This window comes from Juglans regia, chromosome 4 (genome assembly GCF_001411555.2).
Source record: "Juglans regia cultivar Chandler chromosome 4, Walnut 2.0, whole genome shotgun sequence".
Lineage (NCBI taxonomy): Eukaryota > Viridiplantae > Streptophyta > Magnoliopsida > Fagales > Juglandaceae > Juglans > Juglans regia.
In genome coordinates, this window is record NC_049904.1 from 878,627 (window position 1) to 899,601 (window position 20,975).

Genomic DNA, 20,975 nt, shown 5'->3' on the forward strand with positions numbered 1-20,975 from the left:
ATCACCCTTCGACTCCTTTCAATAATACCCAACATGCTCCCCTCCTTTATGAGTGTAAAAGATTTAGATTCTATGATCAACCTCATAGAAGAAATCATTCTGAGCCCAAAACAGCCCCAACACCTAGAAAGAAAACCTGGTCAGCAACCAAACGTCATCTTTCAGAGACCATGGAAAGATGTGGCTGTTGGTCGCCGACTCACTGTAGCCCTTTGAGGCAGCAGCACGGCCACCGGAGCACTTTGGAAGGCGGCAAAAAAAGACCTAGGGAAAAATCAGGTGCGGGATGACCATCGCCAGATGGCCTTCAGTGAGGTCATCGGGGCCCGTCGGCCTTGTTTGTGGAGGTGGGAGGATGCCCTCGCCGGCAAGTGTGGTTGGATCTTGCGAAAAGAAACTATTTGCAGGAGAGGACCGACGCCGGGCGGCCCTCGGCCAGGACGCCGGGGTCCGTCGGCCACGTATGTGACAGAGGTGTGGTGCTACTCTCTGATCAACGGTGGGTAATGAGTGACGGCTGGATGGGTGTACTAGGGTTTACGAGTATCAGATGGGAGATGTATGGAGAGAAGTTTTTTTTTTTTTTTTTTTCTTGGATGCGTGTATACCACGTTTAAAGATGGGAGAAGTTTAAAATGATATCCCATAAGTTTTGGCACACAAGTCAGAAAGAAATTTCATGTGCCACTGGTTCTTTATTCCTGCCTCCTTTATTTTTATTTTTTTATTTTTTTTTCTGCCACTAGTGCTGAAACTGGTTTTTAACATGCATCCTTTATATATTAAATATTGATTACTCTTTTATGTCTTGTGGGATGATAGTCATGTCAGGTTGATCTAGTAAAGGATGGGGGGCATACATATTTCATTAGATTTCTTGATAGCATGGAAGCATATCCAGAGCAGCGTGCAATGGCTGCATTCGTTTTGGCTGTAATTGTTGATGGGCACAGAAAGGGCCAGGAAGCCTGTGTTGAAGCTGATTTAATTCATGTCTGCTTGAAGCACCTTCAGGGTTCAACCCCAAATGAGTCAACTGACCCCCTATTTCTTCAGTGGCTTTGCCTCTGTATGGGAAAGCTGTGGGAGGATTTCACAGAGGCCCAAATAATGGGCTTGCAGGCTGATGCCCCTGCGATATTTGCTACCCTACTCTCTGAGCCCCAACCAGAGGTTTGCCATCATGCTTTGTCACTTGTTTTTTCTTTGATTGATTTTTTTTTTTAATTTCTTCACTGAATTTGTAATGATTCAGTGTATAATCCTTTTTTTTTTCCAGGTCAGGGCTTGTGCTGTTTTTGCCCTTGGTACCCTGCTTGACATGGGGGCCCACTCTAGAGATGGTGTTGGAGGAGATGAAGAATGTGATGATGATGAAAAGATCAGGGCTGAGATTAGTATCACTAGAAGCCTTTTAAGTGTTGTTGCTGATGGAAGTCCACTGGTCAGGGCTGAGGTTGCCGTGGGTATGTGAATGGTCATCGATTTCCCATATTAATCTGATTCCATTGTTTTCTGCATGTGTTTTCATCTAGTATATACTTGATATTTTTGGATGAAAGTGGTAAGAGTTTACACACCTTATAATGATTATAAAGGGAACCCTTTTTGCACAATCAATTATGCTAGGTTGGATTCGGTGAAAAATTGATAAGCGGAGCTATTGTCTCTTTTTTGGCGGTATAAAATATTAATACTGTTATACTGTGATGTTCAAATTAGTCGAAAATTCATTGTGTTCAAAACTCTTGATTGATAATTTTGTAAACCATCAAAAGCCACGTTTGACAAGTAATATCTTGGAACTTTACCTTTCCCCTCTTCTTTAACTAGCACAAACATAGATTTGGCAATGCTTGTACACCACTCATCTATTCTTTTACCCATTATTTGTTTCAGTTTGGGGAATTCCTAGTTGCTTGTTTTATGCTGCTGCTTATTCGTTGTAATTGTTATAGCTGTGGATTATAACTTCTGTTAATAGCAACTTTGAAAGTAACCAAGCCTGTTCTTCCTCGTTCCTTGGCAGCGCTTGGGCGCTTTGCCTTTGGCCACAACAAGCATCTCAAGTCAATTGCTGCTGCATATTGGAAACCCCAGTCTAATTCTCTGCTGAATTCCATACCTTCTTTGGCTCATATAAAAAGTACAGGCAGTGGATATGGTAACCCAAACCAGTACATATCGCATGGAAACATTGTTTCATCCCAAGTTGGTTCCGTTTTAAGAGTTGGCAATGACAATCCATCAGTGGTTCGAGATGGAAGGGTCTCCACCAGCAGCCCTCTAGCTAACTCTGGAATTATGCATGGTTCTCCTTTGTCTGATGATTCATCTCAACATTCTGATTCTGGAATATTGAATGATGGTGTCAGCAATGGGGTTGTTAACCATTCCAGGTCAAAACCTCTGGACAATGCAATGTATTCACAATGTGTATTGGCTATGTGTACATTAGCCAAGGATCCATCTCCGCGCGTAGCAAGTCTTGGTCGGCGGGTACTGTCCATTATTGGGATTGAACAAGTGGTGGCAAAACCTTTCAGGACCACCAGCGGCAATGTTCGGCCTGGTGAACTGGCAAAAGCATCTCCAAGTCCTAATCTTTCTGGACTAGCTCGTTCATCTTCGTGGTTTGACATGAGTGGAGGTAATTTTTGGGTGTGAACAATTTGGTGTTGTTTACTGATATTTGAAATGGTAGTTATTTTGATTGGAGTAATCCAATGTATTACTTTGATTCCAATCATGATTATGCCTTTAATTTTTGCTTTTAATCATAATGTACTTGTGTTGTTGTTGGCAGGTCATTTACCTTTAACCTTCCGAACGCCTCCTGTCAGCCCTCCTCGACCCAGTTATTTAACTGGAATGCGAAGAGTTTGCTCTTTAGAGTTCAGGCCTCATCTTATAAATTCTCCTGACTCAGGATTAGCTGACCCTCTTCTTGGTTCTGGAGGTTCATCTGGGGTTTCGGAACGCAGTTTACTTCCGCAGTCAACAATCTATAATTGGAGTTGTGGCTACTTCTCCAAGCCACTTCTTACTGCTTCAGACGATAGTGATGTAATACTAGCTAGAAGAGAAGAGAGGGAGAAATTTGCATTGGAGCATATAGTTAAATGCCAGCACTCATGTGTGTTTTTTTGTTGATTAGTCTTCTGTTCCTTATAATATGCTTCTGTGATAGGCTTAGAAAATGTGTTATGGTTTTTGGTTGTGGAACCAATGTGGTTGTTTATTTCTTGGTCAGCCGTTAGCAGGCTTAATAATAATAATCAAATTGCTAGCTGGGAGACAAAGTTCGAAACAGGCACCAGCACAATACTGCTGCAACCTTTCACTCCTGTTGTTATTGCTGCAGATGAGAATGAACGGATCAGGTATGCATCTTTTCATTTATTGTACTTTTATTTTACCTATGCTGTGAATACATGCTTAGATGACCCGATTATCTGAGAATGAGCTAATTTACATGGGAACCCGGAAGTCTATACCTCCCTCCCTTCCTCCCTATAAATCTATTGATCTATCTGTCTCACTTTTTTATGCTACGTATCTGATGATATCTTTAGATACTACTTTACACATCCCGTTAGAAAATAAAAATTTGATATTCCAAAAACTAAGAAACTTGACGAGAAAATGTTTTGCCTTTTGTTTTCTTCATAAATTCCATGTGACAGGTGATATCAGCTAGATTGTTTTCTTGTTAGATGAGATTTAATTTTTTTTTTGAAACTTTTCTTGCAAAATTTTTCATTTTGCATCTTATACTGTATGATTACATGGTTTTCTGTTAATTTAATTGCTGCTGGTTTAATGAATAAACTTTCACAAGTCCTTTGTTTGTTGTCGTGCTGTATATAAATTTGTACATTGCCTGAAATTAGCCATGTGTCTTTTTTCATTGCAGGATATGGAATTATGAGGAAGCTACCCTGCTCAACTCTTTTGATAATCACGATTTTCCTGACAAAGGAATTGCTAAGCTCTGCCTTATAAATGAACTTGATGACAGCTTGCTTCTTGCTGCTTCATGTAATGTCATTTATTACTGTTTTAGGTAGTATCATGAGGGTTACAGAGTTGTTTGTTGGAATATCAGAAATTATGAGACAGTCTAACTTCCGGTGTGTGCATATGCTTCAGGTGATGGAAATATTCGAATTTGGAAAGATTATGATCTGAAGAATAAACAAAAGCTTGTAACCGCATTCTCTTCAATTCAAGGGCATAAATCTGTTGTGCGAAGTTTAAGTGCTGTTGTGGATTGGCAACAGCAGTCCGGATATTTGGTAACTGCTTTGTTTTATAGATGTAAATCCTGTCCTTTAGGACATTATTCTGAGGCCAAGTGTGGTTACAATTTCCCAATGTTTTATCATTAGTATGCTTCTGGTGAGATGTCATCCATCATGCTTTGGGATCTGGATAAAGAGCAGCTTGTTAGTTCCACTCCCTCGACATCAGATTGCACCATCTCAGCATTGGTGAGTTTTTAGCCATTCCACATTTTTTGTTTAGTTTTACTATGATGTAGCTGGGAACAAGAACCATATGTTCCAATAATATCTCTGATTAGATGTAACTTGTGCTAGATTTGCTGAATAAGGTAACAAATTGTTGAATGTTACAAATGTGGGAAACATAGAGAATTTCAGAATGAATGTTGTAGGAAATCATACATCATAATTTTTGTTGCATCAAGATCTTTCATAATAATTTAATGTTGGGAAAGCTACACTTTGGCCTGTTTAAGTTGGAAAATGGCATGTGCAAGTGGCACAACCTACTTTCTGTCTGTTTTAACACTAGAATTTGATAGAGGGTGCAAATTGAAATGAAAGTTTCAAATTGCTGTGATAAGTGCCAAAGTGGTATTTTAGAGGTATAATTGCAATGGGGTGGGGGGTGTTTAGTATAATATTCCATTTTTATTTATGTTTCCATAGTTGTTTTAGCAATTGGGAACACTTAAACTTTTTTGATGGGGTTGGTTTTATTTGTAATGTATGCCATGCCTAGGCTGCTTCTCAAGTTCACGGGGGTCAATTTGCAGCTGGTTTTGTGGATGGCTCTGTCAGACTCTATGATATTCGGAAACCAGAAATGTAAGATTTCACATGCGATATTCCTCTGGCGAAATGTAAATGTTTACATGGCTGTGAGTTGTGACATTGTACCATAGGGAAATCATTCTATAGTCAAGGGTAAAACTCATTTGCAACATGGTAATTTTTCCTAGCAGATTTTGAGGAAAACTTCTTTACTGTGTTGAGGAAAAGTTCTTCAGTTAGTATTTTATGTGTTTGTGTGTGGTGTGAGATATGTGAAGAAAGGGTGGCACACATCCAAGCATACCAATTTTTGCGCAAATCCATCTTCCATTTATATTTTTTTTATAAGTAAGAAAGATTTTATTAATATGAAAATAGGCATAGCTGAAGCACACATGTAGAATACAAGAGAATGCACCTAATTAGGAACTAGAGGTAATGCACCTAAACCCTAATGCACCTAATTCATGAAAACTAAGACCATTGAAATCTATAGCAATAGCACACAAATTAATGTTATAGAAAAACTTTTTTAGATCTTCCATGAAGCGCTCCAGATCCTTGAAGTTTCGGTCATTCCTCTCCCTCCAAATACACCACAATAGACAAATAGGTGCCATCTTCCAGACAGGAGGAATACCGTTAACAGCTCTCCAACTAGCTAGGAGATCAACCACCTTTCCAGGCATAACCCATGCTAGTTCAACTCTACTGAAAAAGTCCATAAGGCCCTGGCAATCTCGTTATGGAGGAGTAAGTAATCCTCTGTTTCACTGCTGTTTTTGCACATACAACACCAATCAACTACAATAATCCTGTGTTTCCTTAGGTTATCCATGGTTAGGATCTTTCCTCAGTAAGAAATCCATACAAACAATGCCGGCTTTGGCAGTGCCTTGCTCATCCAAATACTCTTCTAAGGGAAAAGATTCTCTTCATGAGTCATAAGGACCTCAGAGAACAAGTGTGTGGAGAATTTTCCTTTGCTAGGAGTCCAAACAATCTTGTCCACCCTTACGTTACCATCTCCGAAAGAGTACAACAAATTGAAGAATTCTATGAAAACATCGACCTCCCAATCGTGAGCTTCCCTAATAAAATTGACATTCCCCTGCTGAAAGGCAAAAGAGATTTCCCCTGATTCAGCCACCAAGGCCTCTTGCTCACGTGCAATCCTAAAAATTGTGGGGTAAGCATCCTTCAGAGCCCTATCTCCACACTTTATATCATGCCAAATACTGATCCTTGAACCATCCCCCACCCTCTTATATTTTTCCATAATCCCACACCATAATCCCCTCGACGCTCATTAGAACCCCATCCCCCCTAGGACTCCCATACTTTTAATCTATCACAATCTTCTACAAAGCTTCCCCCTCATAATTATAGCACCACAACCATTTCCCTAATAGGGCCATTTTGAACTCCCTCAAGTTACGAATCCCCAAACTGCCCCCAGTATTTGGTGAGCGCACCTTATCCTAACCAACAAGATGGAACTTAAACTCCTCTCCTAACTCATTCCACAAAAAATCGTTGGTGCTTCTCAATCGTAGATGCAAGCCCAAGAGGAAGAGGAAATAAGGATAAGAAATATTGTGGGAAGGCTTGCGAGTGTGCGAGTGTGCTCTTTATAGGGGTAGGATTACCCCCTTTTGATAGATACATCCTTTTCCTGCACTCTATCTTCTACAATACATCATTCCAAATGGACTTGACCATGAAAGGGGCCAAGAGGAAGACCAAAATACTTCGTGGGTAGTGATGATACTTTACAGCCCAATAGACAAGCTAGCCCCTTATATTTCTAACATTTCCAACCGCAACCAGCTCGGATTAGAGATTTATTTTCAACCTGGAAACAGCTTCAAAGCAAAGAAGGATATATTCCTCAAAGATTGGATGTGCCCTTGTTCTGCCACATAGAATAACAATGTATCATCTGCAAACAAAAGATGAGAGATGTTAAGTATGGCACGGTTAATATCCCCCACTGAAAATCCTGAGAAAAAACCACCCCCAACCGAAGCTGTCATCATTCTACTAAGGCCTCGCTTGGTTACAAAAACCATCTCATCTCATCTCATCTAATCCTTACAACTTTTTCAAACTTCTATACAAAATACAATAAATAATTCATCTTTTCCAAATCCCAAAACAAAAATAATATTAACAATATTTTATTCAACTTTCAGCTTTCATCTCATATCATCTGTGTAACCAAACGAGGCCTAAGTGCCTCCATGACAGTGACAAAAAGTAAAGGGGACAATGGGTTGCCTTGTCCTAACCTCCGGGTATTACTAAAGAATCCCACCAGATTATCATTCCCAATATTGAGAAACAAACAGTTGACACACAATGCATGATCCATGACCTCCATCTCTCTCCAAAACCACATCTCCCAAGCAAGTAATAAAGAAATCCCCTGACATGGCTGTATGCCTTCTACATATCAAGTTTGCATAGAAGACCCGGTAGTCCCAACTTAATTCTGCTATACAGACATTCATTAGCAATTAGTACTGAATCTAGTATTTGTCTCCCTCTAACAAATGCATTTGGTGACCTAGAAATTATTTTTTCCATGACTATGCTCATCCTGGCAGCAAGAACTTTAGCAATAATCTTATACACCCCATTCACAATGCTAAGAGGGCTATAATCCTTTCCATTCGAAGCACCAACTTTTTTTGGGGATGAGTGCAATGAATGTAGCATCGATACTTTTCTCAAAGTTCCCAAAAGAGAAACTCGTGGAGAACCATCATAACATCCTCCTTAACCACCTCGCAGCAGGTCTGAAAGAATGCCATAATAAAACCATTTGGGCCCGGTGCTTTGTCTCTAGACATCTTTCTAATTACTTGGCGAACCTCTTCCTCTTCAAATGGCCTCTCCAACCAAGCGGCACTTGATTGATCAATTGCCTCAAAGGATAGACCATCAATTGATGGTCTTTCAGACCTCGCAGCAGGTCTGAAAGACCATCAATTAAGCATCTCAATGACATTGTTTCTCCTATGTGAATTGGCAACTCGATGAAAGAACTTTGTTCACTTATCCCCTTCCCTTAACCATAACGCCCTTGACTTCTGCCTCCAAGAAATTTCCTCCATTAAAGTCATCCTCTCGAGATGATACAACCTGGTTTTTCCAAAGACACTTGACCTCAGAGAGTGCTTTATCCTCCTCCAAACCCTCCAAGCCTTGTAGATCCTGCAGCAGAGCCCTCTTCTGACATTCCATGTTACGAAGACCTGTTCGTTCCAAGTCTTCAAATATTTCTTCGAAGCTTTCAATTTTCCTGCCAATATAAAACTTGGAGTACCCTGAAACTGATATGAAGTCCACCGTTGTCTAATCATATCCACAAAGCCTTCCACTTTTACCTGCATGTTCTCAAATTTAAAGTATTTTCTGCCCCCTTAAATAGCTCCGTAATCCAACATGATGGGAAAATGATCCAAGCATATACAACATAATATTTTCTGCATAAATCCGGAAAATGTGTTATTTAGGCATTTTGTGATGTTTATTAGGTTCACTTCACTCTGATAAAATACGTGCTACTTGAAAATGTTCTTTAATAGCAAGACGAGGTTTAAATTTTTTTTTACGCTGCTGTCATAGCAGTGAAGTCTGTCCTGCGTTTCCAATTATTTCAGGGTTTTTTTAGCATTGCAGGTGTCGTGTTGAAGGACCATAAGGGGCCCACTTGGATTATTTTCATACTTGATAGTTGCAAGAGTATCCGTTTGACCATTTTGTATTCCAATGTAATACCTAGGCACACTGAAATGTTAAAACTTTTGATTGGCGGTTTAACCATTGTAAAATGAAATGGCTCAATATTTTTAGTTGATAAAAAATCTCGTCCTAAATATTTTTTTTTCTAAAAACTTTGCAAGAATGGTTGCGTTAAATGTTGCCCAGACTTTCTTTTTAATGTTCTTATGTGTGATGGCCATGAACATGTAACTTGCATTTAAAAACTCTGATCTATTTAGGTTTTTCCTAAATGCATATTTATGATGTTAGGTCAATAAATTTTTTCAGTGTTAGATTACTTGTGTTGATGGAAATGTCATTTATTGGGCGCATCTGAATGATCATGATGCTGTGTAATTAAAATATTGACCGTAAGAACTCGGGTCAAGGAATCACCTTGAATGTCACTGTGACATTGCTTGAGTTAAAGTTGACTATGAGTCGTGCTTTGTTTTTTCCAAAAAACAATTATTGGTTTTGCATGGTATCTGTTCCTAATTGTTTTCATGTTTGACATCTGCATGTGCAATGCCTTCTGTACCTTGACATGTCATGTCATCTAATCCTTAGGCTTGTTTGTGAAACACGACCGCACTCCCAAAAGAGCGAAAGAGTTGTGGGAATTGGCTTCCAACCTGGGCTTGATCCTGCAAAGGTAAACGTAGCTCCAATAATGTTTCATGCCTTGTTTAGACAATAGACTTGGCTTAGGGTTCTTCCTGTCTTCAATTGCATTCAATTTATAAACACTTATTCCTCTTGATGGGTTCAATTTGAAATATCCTTGTGGGAAGGTGAAGTGCCCCTAACCATCAAATCCTCTTTCAGATTGTTAGCGCATCTCAAGCTGGAGACATTCAATTCCTTGATATCAGAAATGATAGGGATGCCTACCTCACAATTGATGCTCACAGAGGCTCCCTTACAGCTTTAGCTGTTCATAGACATGCCCCGGTTATTGCCAGTGGTTCAGCCAAACAGCTTATCAAAGTCTTTAGCCTTGAGGGTGAACAACTAGGCACTATTCGGTACCTGCATACATTCATGGGCCAGAAGATAAGTTCTGTAAGCTGCCTTGCCTTCCATCCCTACCAAGTATTGCTTGCTGCTGGTGCTGTAGATGGTTGTGTCACTGTCTATGCCAACGATAACTCTCAAGCAAGATGAAGGCGAGTTATTTCCTGGTGTCTGTTTGATATAGGCTTCTAATCGGAGGGATTAGAGGGACATAAGTGCATGAGACTTCCATTGGAGTCACTGCTGCAGCTTTCACTGGTGCGGTTGGATCATCACGTGCCACACATTCTCGCTTCCCAAATTCTTCTTCGCTGTCAATGTATCGTGGAATCCTGGTTGGGTGCTTTCTACCAATGGTGTGCTATACATTCGTTAGCCCCCCCCGGCCCTGTGGGTCACGGCTTTAAGTACATATTTATTGGGGGGCTTCGACAAATAATCTGTCACGAGTAAATGAGTGTAAATAGTTTATCCTCTTTATATATAGATATATGTATTTCTCCATTTTAGCGTCTTCATTGTTTCTTCCGCCTGTTAAAACGTGTAAATGCAGCACTCTGTCACGATTCTGAGAATTTCCCATAGTGCTGTGGGTTGAACTCCTGAAACACGGGGGATTCAACTTCACCCCTGTTCCTTTAACTTTATGATGTTGGTGGTGATGGTCACTTGGTTCTTTCATTAACGATTATCTAACGTGTAGATTAGTTGAGTTTGAGCTTGTGTCCCGGTTCTCCGTCGGTCACGAGAAAATATTTGTTTTGTCCTAGAGCTTCGAGAATTTAATCATGTGGGAGCGGGCCAAAGTCACAGGAAACCAAATGCATTGCATTTGCCGGAAGGAATTTTACATCTTTTGCTTGCACTCACAATCACAAGCAACACACTGATGTCGACCATCAATGGCAATCATAATAAACCAATGCGTGTATCAAAAGAAAATACATTACATTTTGAAGTCGAAGAAGGCACTGATACTGATACCCAACATATTCGATACTGATACCCAACATATTCACATGGGTCTCTCTTCCGTAAGCTGTATCATTAGCCTTTCACTTTCTCCAGCCAACCATATTCTGTCCAGAACTTCCTGACAAGCTAGATGATGAGCTGCCACTTGCTACATTGCCAAAAACATCGAGATCTTCAAACAATCTGTACGAGGGAACAAAGGACTTTGGTCCTGCTACAGGGGCAGGGGCAGGGGCAGGGGCTGCAGCAGGGTTCCTAGGTCCAGCACTCACCCGTGGATCTCCATACATATCATAATCATTGATTCCTGCTGAAGGGAAAGAATTATAATGCTGCAAGGGTCGAGTCCCATGCATGGGCGTGTAAGATGCAGTTTTATTGGCTTGTGGAGTCGTAGACTCAGGGTTCTGGTTGTTAGAATAAACCGGGGTTGGAGCCCAGGGTGGTGGAGGATAATAAGAGGGGTAGTGAGGTTGCATTTGTGGTCGGGACTGGGATTTTAGTTGTGGCTGGGGTTGAACTTGTTGAAAGCTTTGAGGTTGAGGTTGAACCGGTTGAAAGCTTTGAGGTTGAGGTTGAACTTGTTGAAAGCTTTGAGTTCGAGGCCGAGTTTGAACATGTTGAGAGCTTTGAGGTTGAGTCAGAACCTGTTGAAAGCTTTGAGGTTGATGTCGAACTTGTTGAAAGCCTTGAGGTTGCAGTTGTGGTTGGGCCCATGGAACAACATAACTATTATTGGATACCTGCCCTTGGTTTCCAGCATAAGTTTGGGGAGCATTGAGGTAACGTTGTGCACTGGGGGAAATAGGAACCTGGTTCATGTTTTGGTTAGAGGCTGGCGGAGTGTGAGTATGAGGGGAGGCTGACATTGTCGATAAGGTGATGCTCAAAAGGTCAATCATGTCCTGTTCTTTCGTACTCCTAACTGGTGCAGGTAGATCATGTAGTGCTAATGCAGTATGTGGTCCAGATGTTGAGGCTGCAAGGACAGATGTTATTGAAGTGCTGGTATTCATTGACGATAGAGCCTCGTTGGTTCCAGTACTTTGAAAAGTCTTGGGCTGAGTTTTAGAATGCCTGCATTGATAGAACAAGATGACCGATTATAGCCTTCAAAAGTTAATAATATACACTGCCAATGTGAGGCGACCAATGTATGCAATAGTAATTTCCATTCAAGTGCCTTCCTATACCAGTTGAAGGTCATGATCATCTGAGTGGAACGTTATCCCTGCTAATCATATGAATCCAAATTCAATGTTCATGAAATCTATAAGCACCAGCATTAAGAGTGCCATTCTCATGAAACAAAGGAAAAAACAGTCGGAGTATATGGGGGAGTAATAGAGCAACGACCTTCGAGCAAGCTGTGCAAATTCATCTTCCTCTTCCTCCTCCTCATCAATTGGGGCCCTTGTAATTGTGAGAACTGGTTGTACAGCATTAGATCTTGGGCTGAAGCTTAATGCTACACTCGGTTTAGTGTTGGAGGCACATACTTCAGTGGATTTACGGCTGGAATTTGCAGCTAAAGCTGGCAGGGGGTAACCAGAAGCTATAGCATCATGTTTTGCAAGCGAGCTTTGTAAACTGTCATTTAATTCAAGACCTTGACCAAGAAGTTCCTCGTCCCTACACAACCAAAAAGACAACGTGAGAATTCCAAACAAGCTGGAGGATTCATGCCCATCTGATCAAAGTGATTCATGCCTTCAATCATATAGTGAAGAGGTATGCAGAAAACAAGTTATGCCTTCTTTTTCTCAAAATAAGATGGAGGGAACTAACCCAGTCGTAGTTAGCATCTGCATCAGCTTTTTCTGGTTGGAACGGCAGCGATTTACAAGATCAACAATAACTTCATCTCTTAAAGCCTATAAACACAAACAGAAACATCATGTAATAATCCTACTTAGATTTTCAACATAAATAACCCAGCCGATCAACGATAACTTCATCTCTTAAAGCCTATAAACACAAACAGAAACATCATGTAATAGTCCATCTTAACCCAGCCATGTAACATACTGCACGGTCATTGGGGTTCACAGCTTGAAGCATGTCACTTAAAAGCTCCATAACATTCCGCATAGAATCCATGTCTGACAAACTAAGATAATAATGAAAATGAATCAGAAAAAATTGTAAAACAAAGCCCAGAATGAGAACTAACAGAAGTGGGAAGCAGTGGCAACAAAGGACCAACAGGGTGTGCAGACCAAAGACAAACCCTCACCTTAAGCTTTCTATTTCCGTTGCCATGGTTTCATCAAGCCTCCTTGAAGAATTGCTAGGCATTCTTCCATATCTTGCTTGACTGAGTCTCAGGGTTGGATGACTTACAGGTGGTGTAAATATTGGAGCTGCATCTAAAGAACGCTTGGGAAATTCTACTCCAGAATGCTGCCATTCATACAACTCAAAATTGTGAATTAAAAGCATGCAAACAGGTTGCTCATCAAGGAGCAAAGAAATTTAATGGCAGGCTTTGGCATGGTTTAATGTGATCCATCATATTGTAAAATCCATTTTTTTTTTATTGTAAAGTAAATCTGACAAATTGCAGTAAGCCACATCAGTGTGTAAATTTTCTTGTGTAAGATTTGTGTAGACGTAACAGTTCTCCTAAAACAACAGGTGCAACATGATAGGGTCCATCTTTACCATGTTTCCTTCATTAGTAAAGTATATATTACTGATTATATTGCTTATAGAATAAACTCAACCCAAAATGCCAAACAGGTAATGGATTATAAATAGGCAAAGGTTTTGGCAGCCTAATGTGCTCGCCGTTAAGGCAAAACATGAACTCCTTGATAGTTACCCATAAAAGCAGTATTATGGTACGACCTATAAGCCAAATATCATTGATGTAATGTCATGAAATGTGTCAAATCAATAGATGGTAGATACGTTCATATATTCTTCCTGCGTACTTGGGCATTGCTTATTTACATGATCAAATAAAATCATATTTTATCTCTAAAAAAAGGAAAGACATACAGTGGAAATATTAAACCAGGCGGGAAAGAACCATCAAGCATAACCAGTTGACTAGGGGTAGTTACGTGCTTACCCTTAGTTCCTCATATGCCATGTAGTACTGAGGATGCTTTCCTCCAGACCCCCCAAAAGCCTCTTGCCAAGAATCTATCAATACCAAGATTTTTTCTCTAACTTGCATATCTGCCTACAAAACCCACCAATAGATGTATTTATCACACAAAAAAAGAAAGAAAATCCATCTGCATCTTCTATGGTTTGGCAGAATCAATTAACAGAAACAACTATCAAAGGGAGGATAAGAAAGAAATAAGGACAAGAACAAAAAACAAATGTCAATTGCCAAAAATGAAAAAGGAGAGACTACATCATAACGGGAGCTCAATATATCCCCCATGCAAACACAATAAAAAGGAGAGACTAAACACATGAACATATTACATTGGGCCACGACTAAGGCATCTTATCAACCCAAAATTCACATTTGAGTTCAGTTGAATTAAGTTTAGCTCAAGTTATAATGATGACATGGAGAGAACCACTGTTCATGGGCAACCAAACAGTTGTTCAAATGCGAAGGTTGTCCTCATCAACGACATGATCATTGCATGGAAATTGCAATAAGCATGACACTTTTCCATAAATGGACCCTGCTTTCCTTGTTCTGTTGCCCAAATGTCAAGTTACCACCCTAATTTTACATTCTAATTGGTATATTATAATTAGGCCATGTGTTTCTACATAACAAGAGCACCCATTGAAATGAAGCACCAAATTAAAACTAAGATAAAGAAGCAAGGCTTCCAAACTACATATGTTTTTCACTCAGGATAACCCTCAGGTGACATTTTTTCAAAAGGAGTAAGGAAAAAATATCTCAATAAAAAGATTCCTAGCCAATAGAGTCTAGAGTTAAACCCTTAAACATGAAACTTGCTCATCATGACTTGCTGAACAAGTCAACCAATCCATATTAATAATCTGATCCTGTCAGTTTCCACTATAATTTCTCTTCAATAAGTGGAAACAAGCACCTTATCAACATATTACCACTAAGAGCATTCTCATTGGATTAGCTAAAAGCTAAATCCAATAAGAATTTAGCTATTAGGTCAATAAATTGCTCACATTGAATTAGCCATATTTCAAATATTTGGAATATAGCTACAGTAATATCTAAACTAATTTCTAAATTTGGAACACACTATTCATTCATCAAATTCTTTTTATATTATTTCTTTCTCTCTCCTTTTAATATCAATTATTTCTCTCTCCATTTTAAATGAAAAATGAAAAAATATAATTAGAATATAATTACTAATTAATATATAATATTATGAATAGTAAAATATGATAAAATAAAATAAATTCATAATTAAAAAAATTAAAAATTTTCAAAATTATTAATTATTCATTACTATATAATGAATAAATGGATAATCCAATTTGAAGATTTGAAGTGAATAGTCAAAGTTAAATTTATCTTATATTATTTTATTATCATATAATGAAAAAATGACTATTCTAATGTAGAAACTTATGTGAATGTAATAGCTAAATGCTAAATTCATCTTGCATTCATAAAAAATGTACTTTAACTTTAGCTAATTCAATGAGAGTGCTCTTATAGAGTATCCATAACAGGATATATCCGTTTCTTCCAATAGTTTTGCTCCAAACCAGTTGCCGCAAGTCATTGATTGCTTGAACTATAAAGGCCATAAGAACTGTTAACACGCATTCGACAAATTTTATAGGACAATGGGGCTAAACCAGCATAAAACTGGGGAAAACATGACTTGGCCTCAATGATCTCCGCCTATATACAGTGGATAGATGAGAAAGCCAGGAAATAAAAACTACTACCTTTCAACCATGGAAATTAGATATACCACACATATCAAATATGTACAAGACAAACCTTCTTCTTGACAATTTTGATCATCTCCTCCAATATTTTCTTCTCGGCAACTTGAAAATGGACATAGTCACCACAGTTCTTCACCATTGTTTCCAAGAGCTACAAAATCAGATTTGACCACAATAAATCCATCAATAAACTTGCTGCATAGGAGAAGTCAAAGTCTCAAACTAAGCAAATCAACATATCAAACAAAAAGTAGATTAGTAGAAATTTCAGGTTATGACTCCCAAAAAGTATGTCTGGATCAATTGCAGTAAAGGAAAAAAGCTCCAACAGAGAGGTACCGTCAAAGACAGTAGTTGAACTTTCGGGTTCTTATGTTGCAACCTTTTCTTCACAGCTTTCACGACATCTTTCGCCTGCCTGAGCAAATTAAACAAAACATCATCACTAAACCTGCCAAATTTTCTTTTCACCTTTCCATACGAAAACATAATAAAAGTTTCCAGCAGTTGTTTCCTTTTTTAAGGTAATAGGAACTAATAACGAAATTCAACAAAACCTCCACATAGTCTATATGACTAAGCTTGCTACAAAGGAAAAAAATAATGAATAGATTTTTCCAACAAAGAAAAAAAGTATTTTCCTTTCTAGTCCCGATTTATCTTGTTCCAAATTTTGCGGTGAAGCTTTGGGGGAACATTATCCTGTCCCTTCAACAAACAGCTGGTAAAAGTATAAATAAATAAATGAATAAATAATTTGCTTGTCCCAAAAACGACACTTCTAACTCCCAGAAAGTTGCCCCAGAAATCATTTCCCCCCTTCCGCGTTCACTCTAGCTGATTATTTGAAGTAAGGGAAACCCAAAGAACAAAAAGTTAGCCAAAATAATAGTTTTCGCAGGCATACAATTTCTACGAAAATACTTATAAGGAAAATTTCTTGTTTTACGTTTTAATTAGGAAATAGTAATCCAAACAAAAAGGAAAAAAACAAGAAATAATTATCACCCAACATATCTATTTTTTTTTAAACTATCATCCAACATATTAACAGAACGGGAGTCGAAATAAGATACATAAAAATAAGAATATACGAAAATTTGCGCATAAAAACACAAAGATACATCCAAAAAAACTCAACTTTCGATCAAACAGAAACCCTACACTGAAACAAACAACATCAAAGTCGACCCCAGGGAACCAAAAAAAAGAAACAAAGAACTTCAAAGAAAAAAAAAAAAGAGGTTGTTTCTGATATTACCAATGATGGGAATTGACGGAGTCGCATATGTCGATGTTCATAGTCCAATCAGGACCTATCAGAAGATCGCTCGTTGCCTTGTCCACTGCCACCGTCGCCGAAGACGAAGAAGAAGACAGAGATAAAGACAAAGATAAAGCCATCTCTCTCTCTCTCTCTCTCTCTCTCCGTCCCTCTATGCAGAAAGCTTTTGCTATAAGAGCAACAGAAGCCCCCTGCTGTTTGTTTACAGAGAAAATTCAGACGAAACGACTCCAGCGACGACGCCTATCTACGTTTGTTCATTCTGTCTTTCTTTCTTCCTGAATTTACGTTTTTTTTTTTTCTTTTCCACTCTCTCTTTCCCTTCCTCGTTTTCCTCGTTCTATCACAACATTCCCAGTTTTAGCATGTCTCCCTGTAAGTCTCCCTCCCACTCTCTTTCCCAGAAGTTAGTCGTTACCGCGCCACGTGGGGTTGCTTTTTGGATACCTTTGCAGCATAGTTCATCTGACGAGCGAGTGTTCTTCTTTTGGTTAAGCGTGAGAGTGGGGAAACGTTTTTCGCTTCTTTTCTTTCGAGTTTTCAATTATTTAATATATTATATTATCTATATTTATTTTGTAAGATTGTTTTGATGAACTAAATATATCTTATTTTAAAATGATTAATTTTATATATAATTTTGAAGTGGATAAATATTATGTAATTGTTTAAAAAAAAAATTATTATTAAAAAATTAATTTTTTTTATATAAATTTTTTTATATTTATTTTTTAAAAATAATTAAGTAACAGTTATATAATTTATAATTATAAATATCTTTTCTCTTTTTAAATATGTTATATTTAGTTAATTGCTGATAAGTAATGAGTAAGCGTTAGGGTGATAAATGATAGCGGGAAAAAAATAGTAGGCCGCAAAGAGCGTTGATTTGTTATATGTGGGCCAGTTTTGTCTGCTCTTTGTTATATATAAAGAATAAAACAATTCTACGTAAACAAATGAATTACATCAAATTAAATTAGAAATTAACTTAGTTTCGTAAAGTTGTTAGATTTATTTTATAATAAAAATAATTTTATAATTTAATATATAATATTAAATCAAATCAATTTATAAATTTACTTTTATTTAATTACTTTGTAACTAAAGTATTTATCAAAGAGTAATAAAGAATGATGCTACTTTTGCCTCTATTAATTTATGAAAAAAGATATTCACAATCGTAAATTGTGTAACTGTCGAGTAATTATTTTGAAAAAAATGAATAAAATACGAGATCAATATGGAAAAAATTAATGTTTTAATAGTGAATTCTATTTTTTTTTTTCAAAACGATTACGCATCGGTGTTTACGTACTTCACGATTGTATGTAAAATTACTCTCTATTTAGTAATTATATTTTTTTTCTTTCAAATATTTTATAAATATATTTAAACAATTTTAAAAAATATATTATTTTACTAATAATCACTTCTTTAATTATTAAAAATAAAAAATAAAATATCGTATCAGTAACTTTGAAATGACAAAATCACGTTTCAAGTATCATTTTCCTTAAAAAAAAAAAAGAAAATGATTTACACACAACATTTATTAATAACCTTTCATTTCTCTTGCATTATCTATTTAAATCTTAATTCGTTTAAAAATAATTAATAAATAATACTGTATTACTTAAGATAATAGGATGAAAATGGAACAAGAGTTTAGTATTTTCATAGATTATGCACTCATGAGCCTAGTTTTTTTTTTTTTTTTTTGAGGGAGTGATGCATGCAAGTTTATGATCACTCTTTCATAACTTATTCACAATTAAGCTGGTAGATTCTCCAATTGATTTCTCTCATTTGGGGATTATTAATTGTTAATTGTCAAGTTCATAATATATACAATCTTTACAAAGATTATTGCTTCTGTATTGGCTTCTATTATGCTTAAGTACTTGATCTCTTTCAATCAAGGTGCTTTTGTTAGGAGAAGAGTCAGACTAATAATGAAACCAATTTCTTAAGAGGAAAATTAAAACTAACAAACTAATTTAAAAACTAATTGATATATATGGCTAAGGTCTTTTTATATATTTAATCGGCCTGATACCTTCCTTAGGTTCAGATTCTTTTGGATTCATTAATGTTGAATGGTACTTACGCTACTTGAAAGATTTTATATGCTTCTCAAACTTTCTGCGGGTCATGCATGGAGCTTATACATGTATACATGCTGGATACTTTGCCTATGGTTGAGGTCTTCTATATATATATATATATATATATATATATATATATATATATATATAGTAGATATATTATTTATTGCGATTTATAATGAGGAGTCATTTAGAATTCGTTTGGATAGTGAGATTATTTGAGATGAGATTATGCAATGGTTTTAGATGAGTTCAGTAAAAAATAGTTAAAATATTAATTTTTAATATTATTATTATTTTAAAATTTGAAAACAAGTGGAATTCATGTTTATTATATTTTGTATGAAAATTTGATAAAGTTATAATAATGAGATGAGATGAGTTGATAGTATTTTTGTATCCAAACGGACCCTTAGTCAAGGTCTTTAAATTATTTTCTTTATGGCTGAGATTAATAATAACATTAATAAAAATGTAATATAAACTATGGGAGAGACCCCAACAAACATCCCAATTAACAGTAGCTAGGTTAGCACAAAGCAGAAAAGATAAAACAAATGAAGGGGAAATATGACTACTAAAAAGGTTGGTCGCATGCATGTTTCTAATTGGTATATATAGATCAGTAGTCAATAAAATGTCACCATTTGGGTAATTTTGATGAGCGCCATCCATGCAGTAGTTTAGGTTTTGAATTGTTGTAAATTAAATGTGTTCTGTAAGATTCTGGTTGAAGTAGATATCGTTGAACAATATTAACCCTACGTTGTTTGAAAGAGAAGCGATAACTAATAAGCTTTTGGAAAAGCGGGACACAAAAAGCTGCTGGAGAATAGAAGAGCTGCTTGCCGACTCATTGGGAGCACGCTGCCGGCCGTCAAAATGGGCGGCTGACCAGGGTTCTTGGTGGAGCAAATTGCTAGTAATCTCCCCGATCGATCAATGCTTGCGTTGTCAATTTCCAATAATGGCTTGGTGTATATCTGAGCTTCAAAGTCTATAAAAAAAAAAATGCCAAATGCAACGAAGGATACAGTAAAAAAAGAACAAATACGGGGGAGAAACTGGTGATGGAGGATGATTGCGGAGCACAACCGACTCTGATCCCCAAAACACTCTCTGCTTGTTTCTTAAATCTGCTTCATCTAGTACTAGAAGAATAAGCATTGTTGCTATCACCATTAGTTTCAATGAAGGCTTTAATTTCTCTGACTTATCATGCATGGAGCTTCTTCGATCGTATGGTGGAAGATTGACTGCACCATATTTGATCCTTTATAGAAAGTTGCAGGGTGGACGGGCGCGCAGACTTCTCTTCACAGCTAGCTAGTAAACTTACTTTTGATCATTTCAGTTTTGACTTCGTTATCTTTGGACATGTTATCTGTTTAAACGCGTTTATGTTCTAATTCATTTTGCAAATATATCCATGCATTCTATTCTTTTTTAATTCTTTTTTTTTTTTTTTTTAAAGGAAATCTGTATGTTGTATTCATGAATCAGTTGAGTTACAAAGTTTATCAACTTCTACCAATTTTCTAATCTCTTGAGGATAGTACTCCATCCACACTATCTCTTCATTTACATGTAAAGCACTTTTAGCTAGGCTATGTGCAACACTATTACAAGCTCTATTCACATGCAACACTATCCAATGCATTCTGTTCTTCAAAACAGCCTTCAATTCATCTATCAGTTGGCTATTCCACTTCCATGAGGTTGCATTATTATTCACAACTTGAACCACAGATAAAGCATCTCCCTCCAGTTGCACCATACGGAAATTTAATTCTTCACAAAGCTCATAGTCCTCCATATAGAGTGCGTATATTTCAGCCAAAGTAGGATCAGCAACATTTTACTTTGGGCAGCATAATGAGGCCAGTA

At 37.3% G+C, this 20,975-nt stretch overlaps 2 protein-coding genes across 2 annotated transcripts in view; one reads left to right on the top strand and one right to left on the bottom strand.

Moving 5' to 3' along the window:
- Positions 1-10,560, top strand: part of LOC108989989 (regulatory-associated protein of TOR 1-like) — a 29,248-nt gene extending 18,688 nt beyond the window's left edge. Inside the window, exons 13-23 of the mRNA XM_018963789.2 lie at positions 823-1,173; positions 1,280-1,466; positions 2,030-2,650; positions 2,807-3,136; positions 3,254-3,383; positions 3,917-4,041; positions 4,153-4,298; positions 4,392-4,493; positions 5,029-5,114; positions 9,402-9,486; positions 9,660-10,560. Coding sequence (XP_018819334.1) covers positions 823-1,173; positions 1,280-1,466; positions 2,030-2,650; positions 2,807-3,136; positions 3,254-3,383; positions 3,917-4,041; positions 4,153-4,298; positions 4,392-4,493; positions 5,029-5,114; positions 9,402-9,486; positions 9,660-9,998 — 2,502 coding nt within the window. The 3' untranslated portion in view covers positions 9,999-10,560. The remainder of the gene's footprint in view (positions 1-822; positions 1,174-1,279; positions 1,467-2,029; positions 2,651-2,806; positions 3,137-3,253; positions 3,384-3,916; positions 4,042-4,152; positions 4,299-4,391; positions 4,494-5,028; positions 5,115-9,401; positions 9,487-9,659) is intronic.
- Positions 10,561-10,655: 95 nt separating this feature from the next.
- LOC108989990 (TOM1-like protein 6) lies at positions 10,656-17,306 on the bottom strand. The gene is made up of 9 exons (XM_018963790.2): positions 16,957-17,306; positions 16,035-16,113; positions 15,748-15,846; positions 13,900-14,013; positions 13,060-13,226; positions 12,852-12,933; positions 12,612-12,697; positions 12,180-12,455; positions 10,656-11,900 (listed from the first exon to the last, which is right to left on the bottom strand). Exons 1-9 carry the CDS (start codon positions 17,097-17,099, stop codon positions 10,904-10,906), a joined length of 2,043 nt encoding a protein of 680 aa, XP_018819335.1. The 5' UTR covers positions 17,100-17,306; the 3' UTR covers positions 10,656-10,903.
- Positions 17,307-20,975: the final 3,669 nt, after the last annotated feature.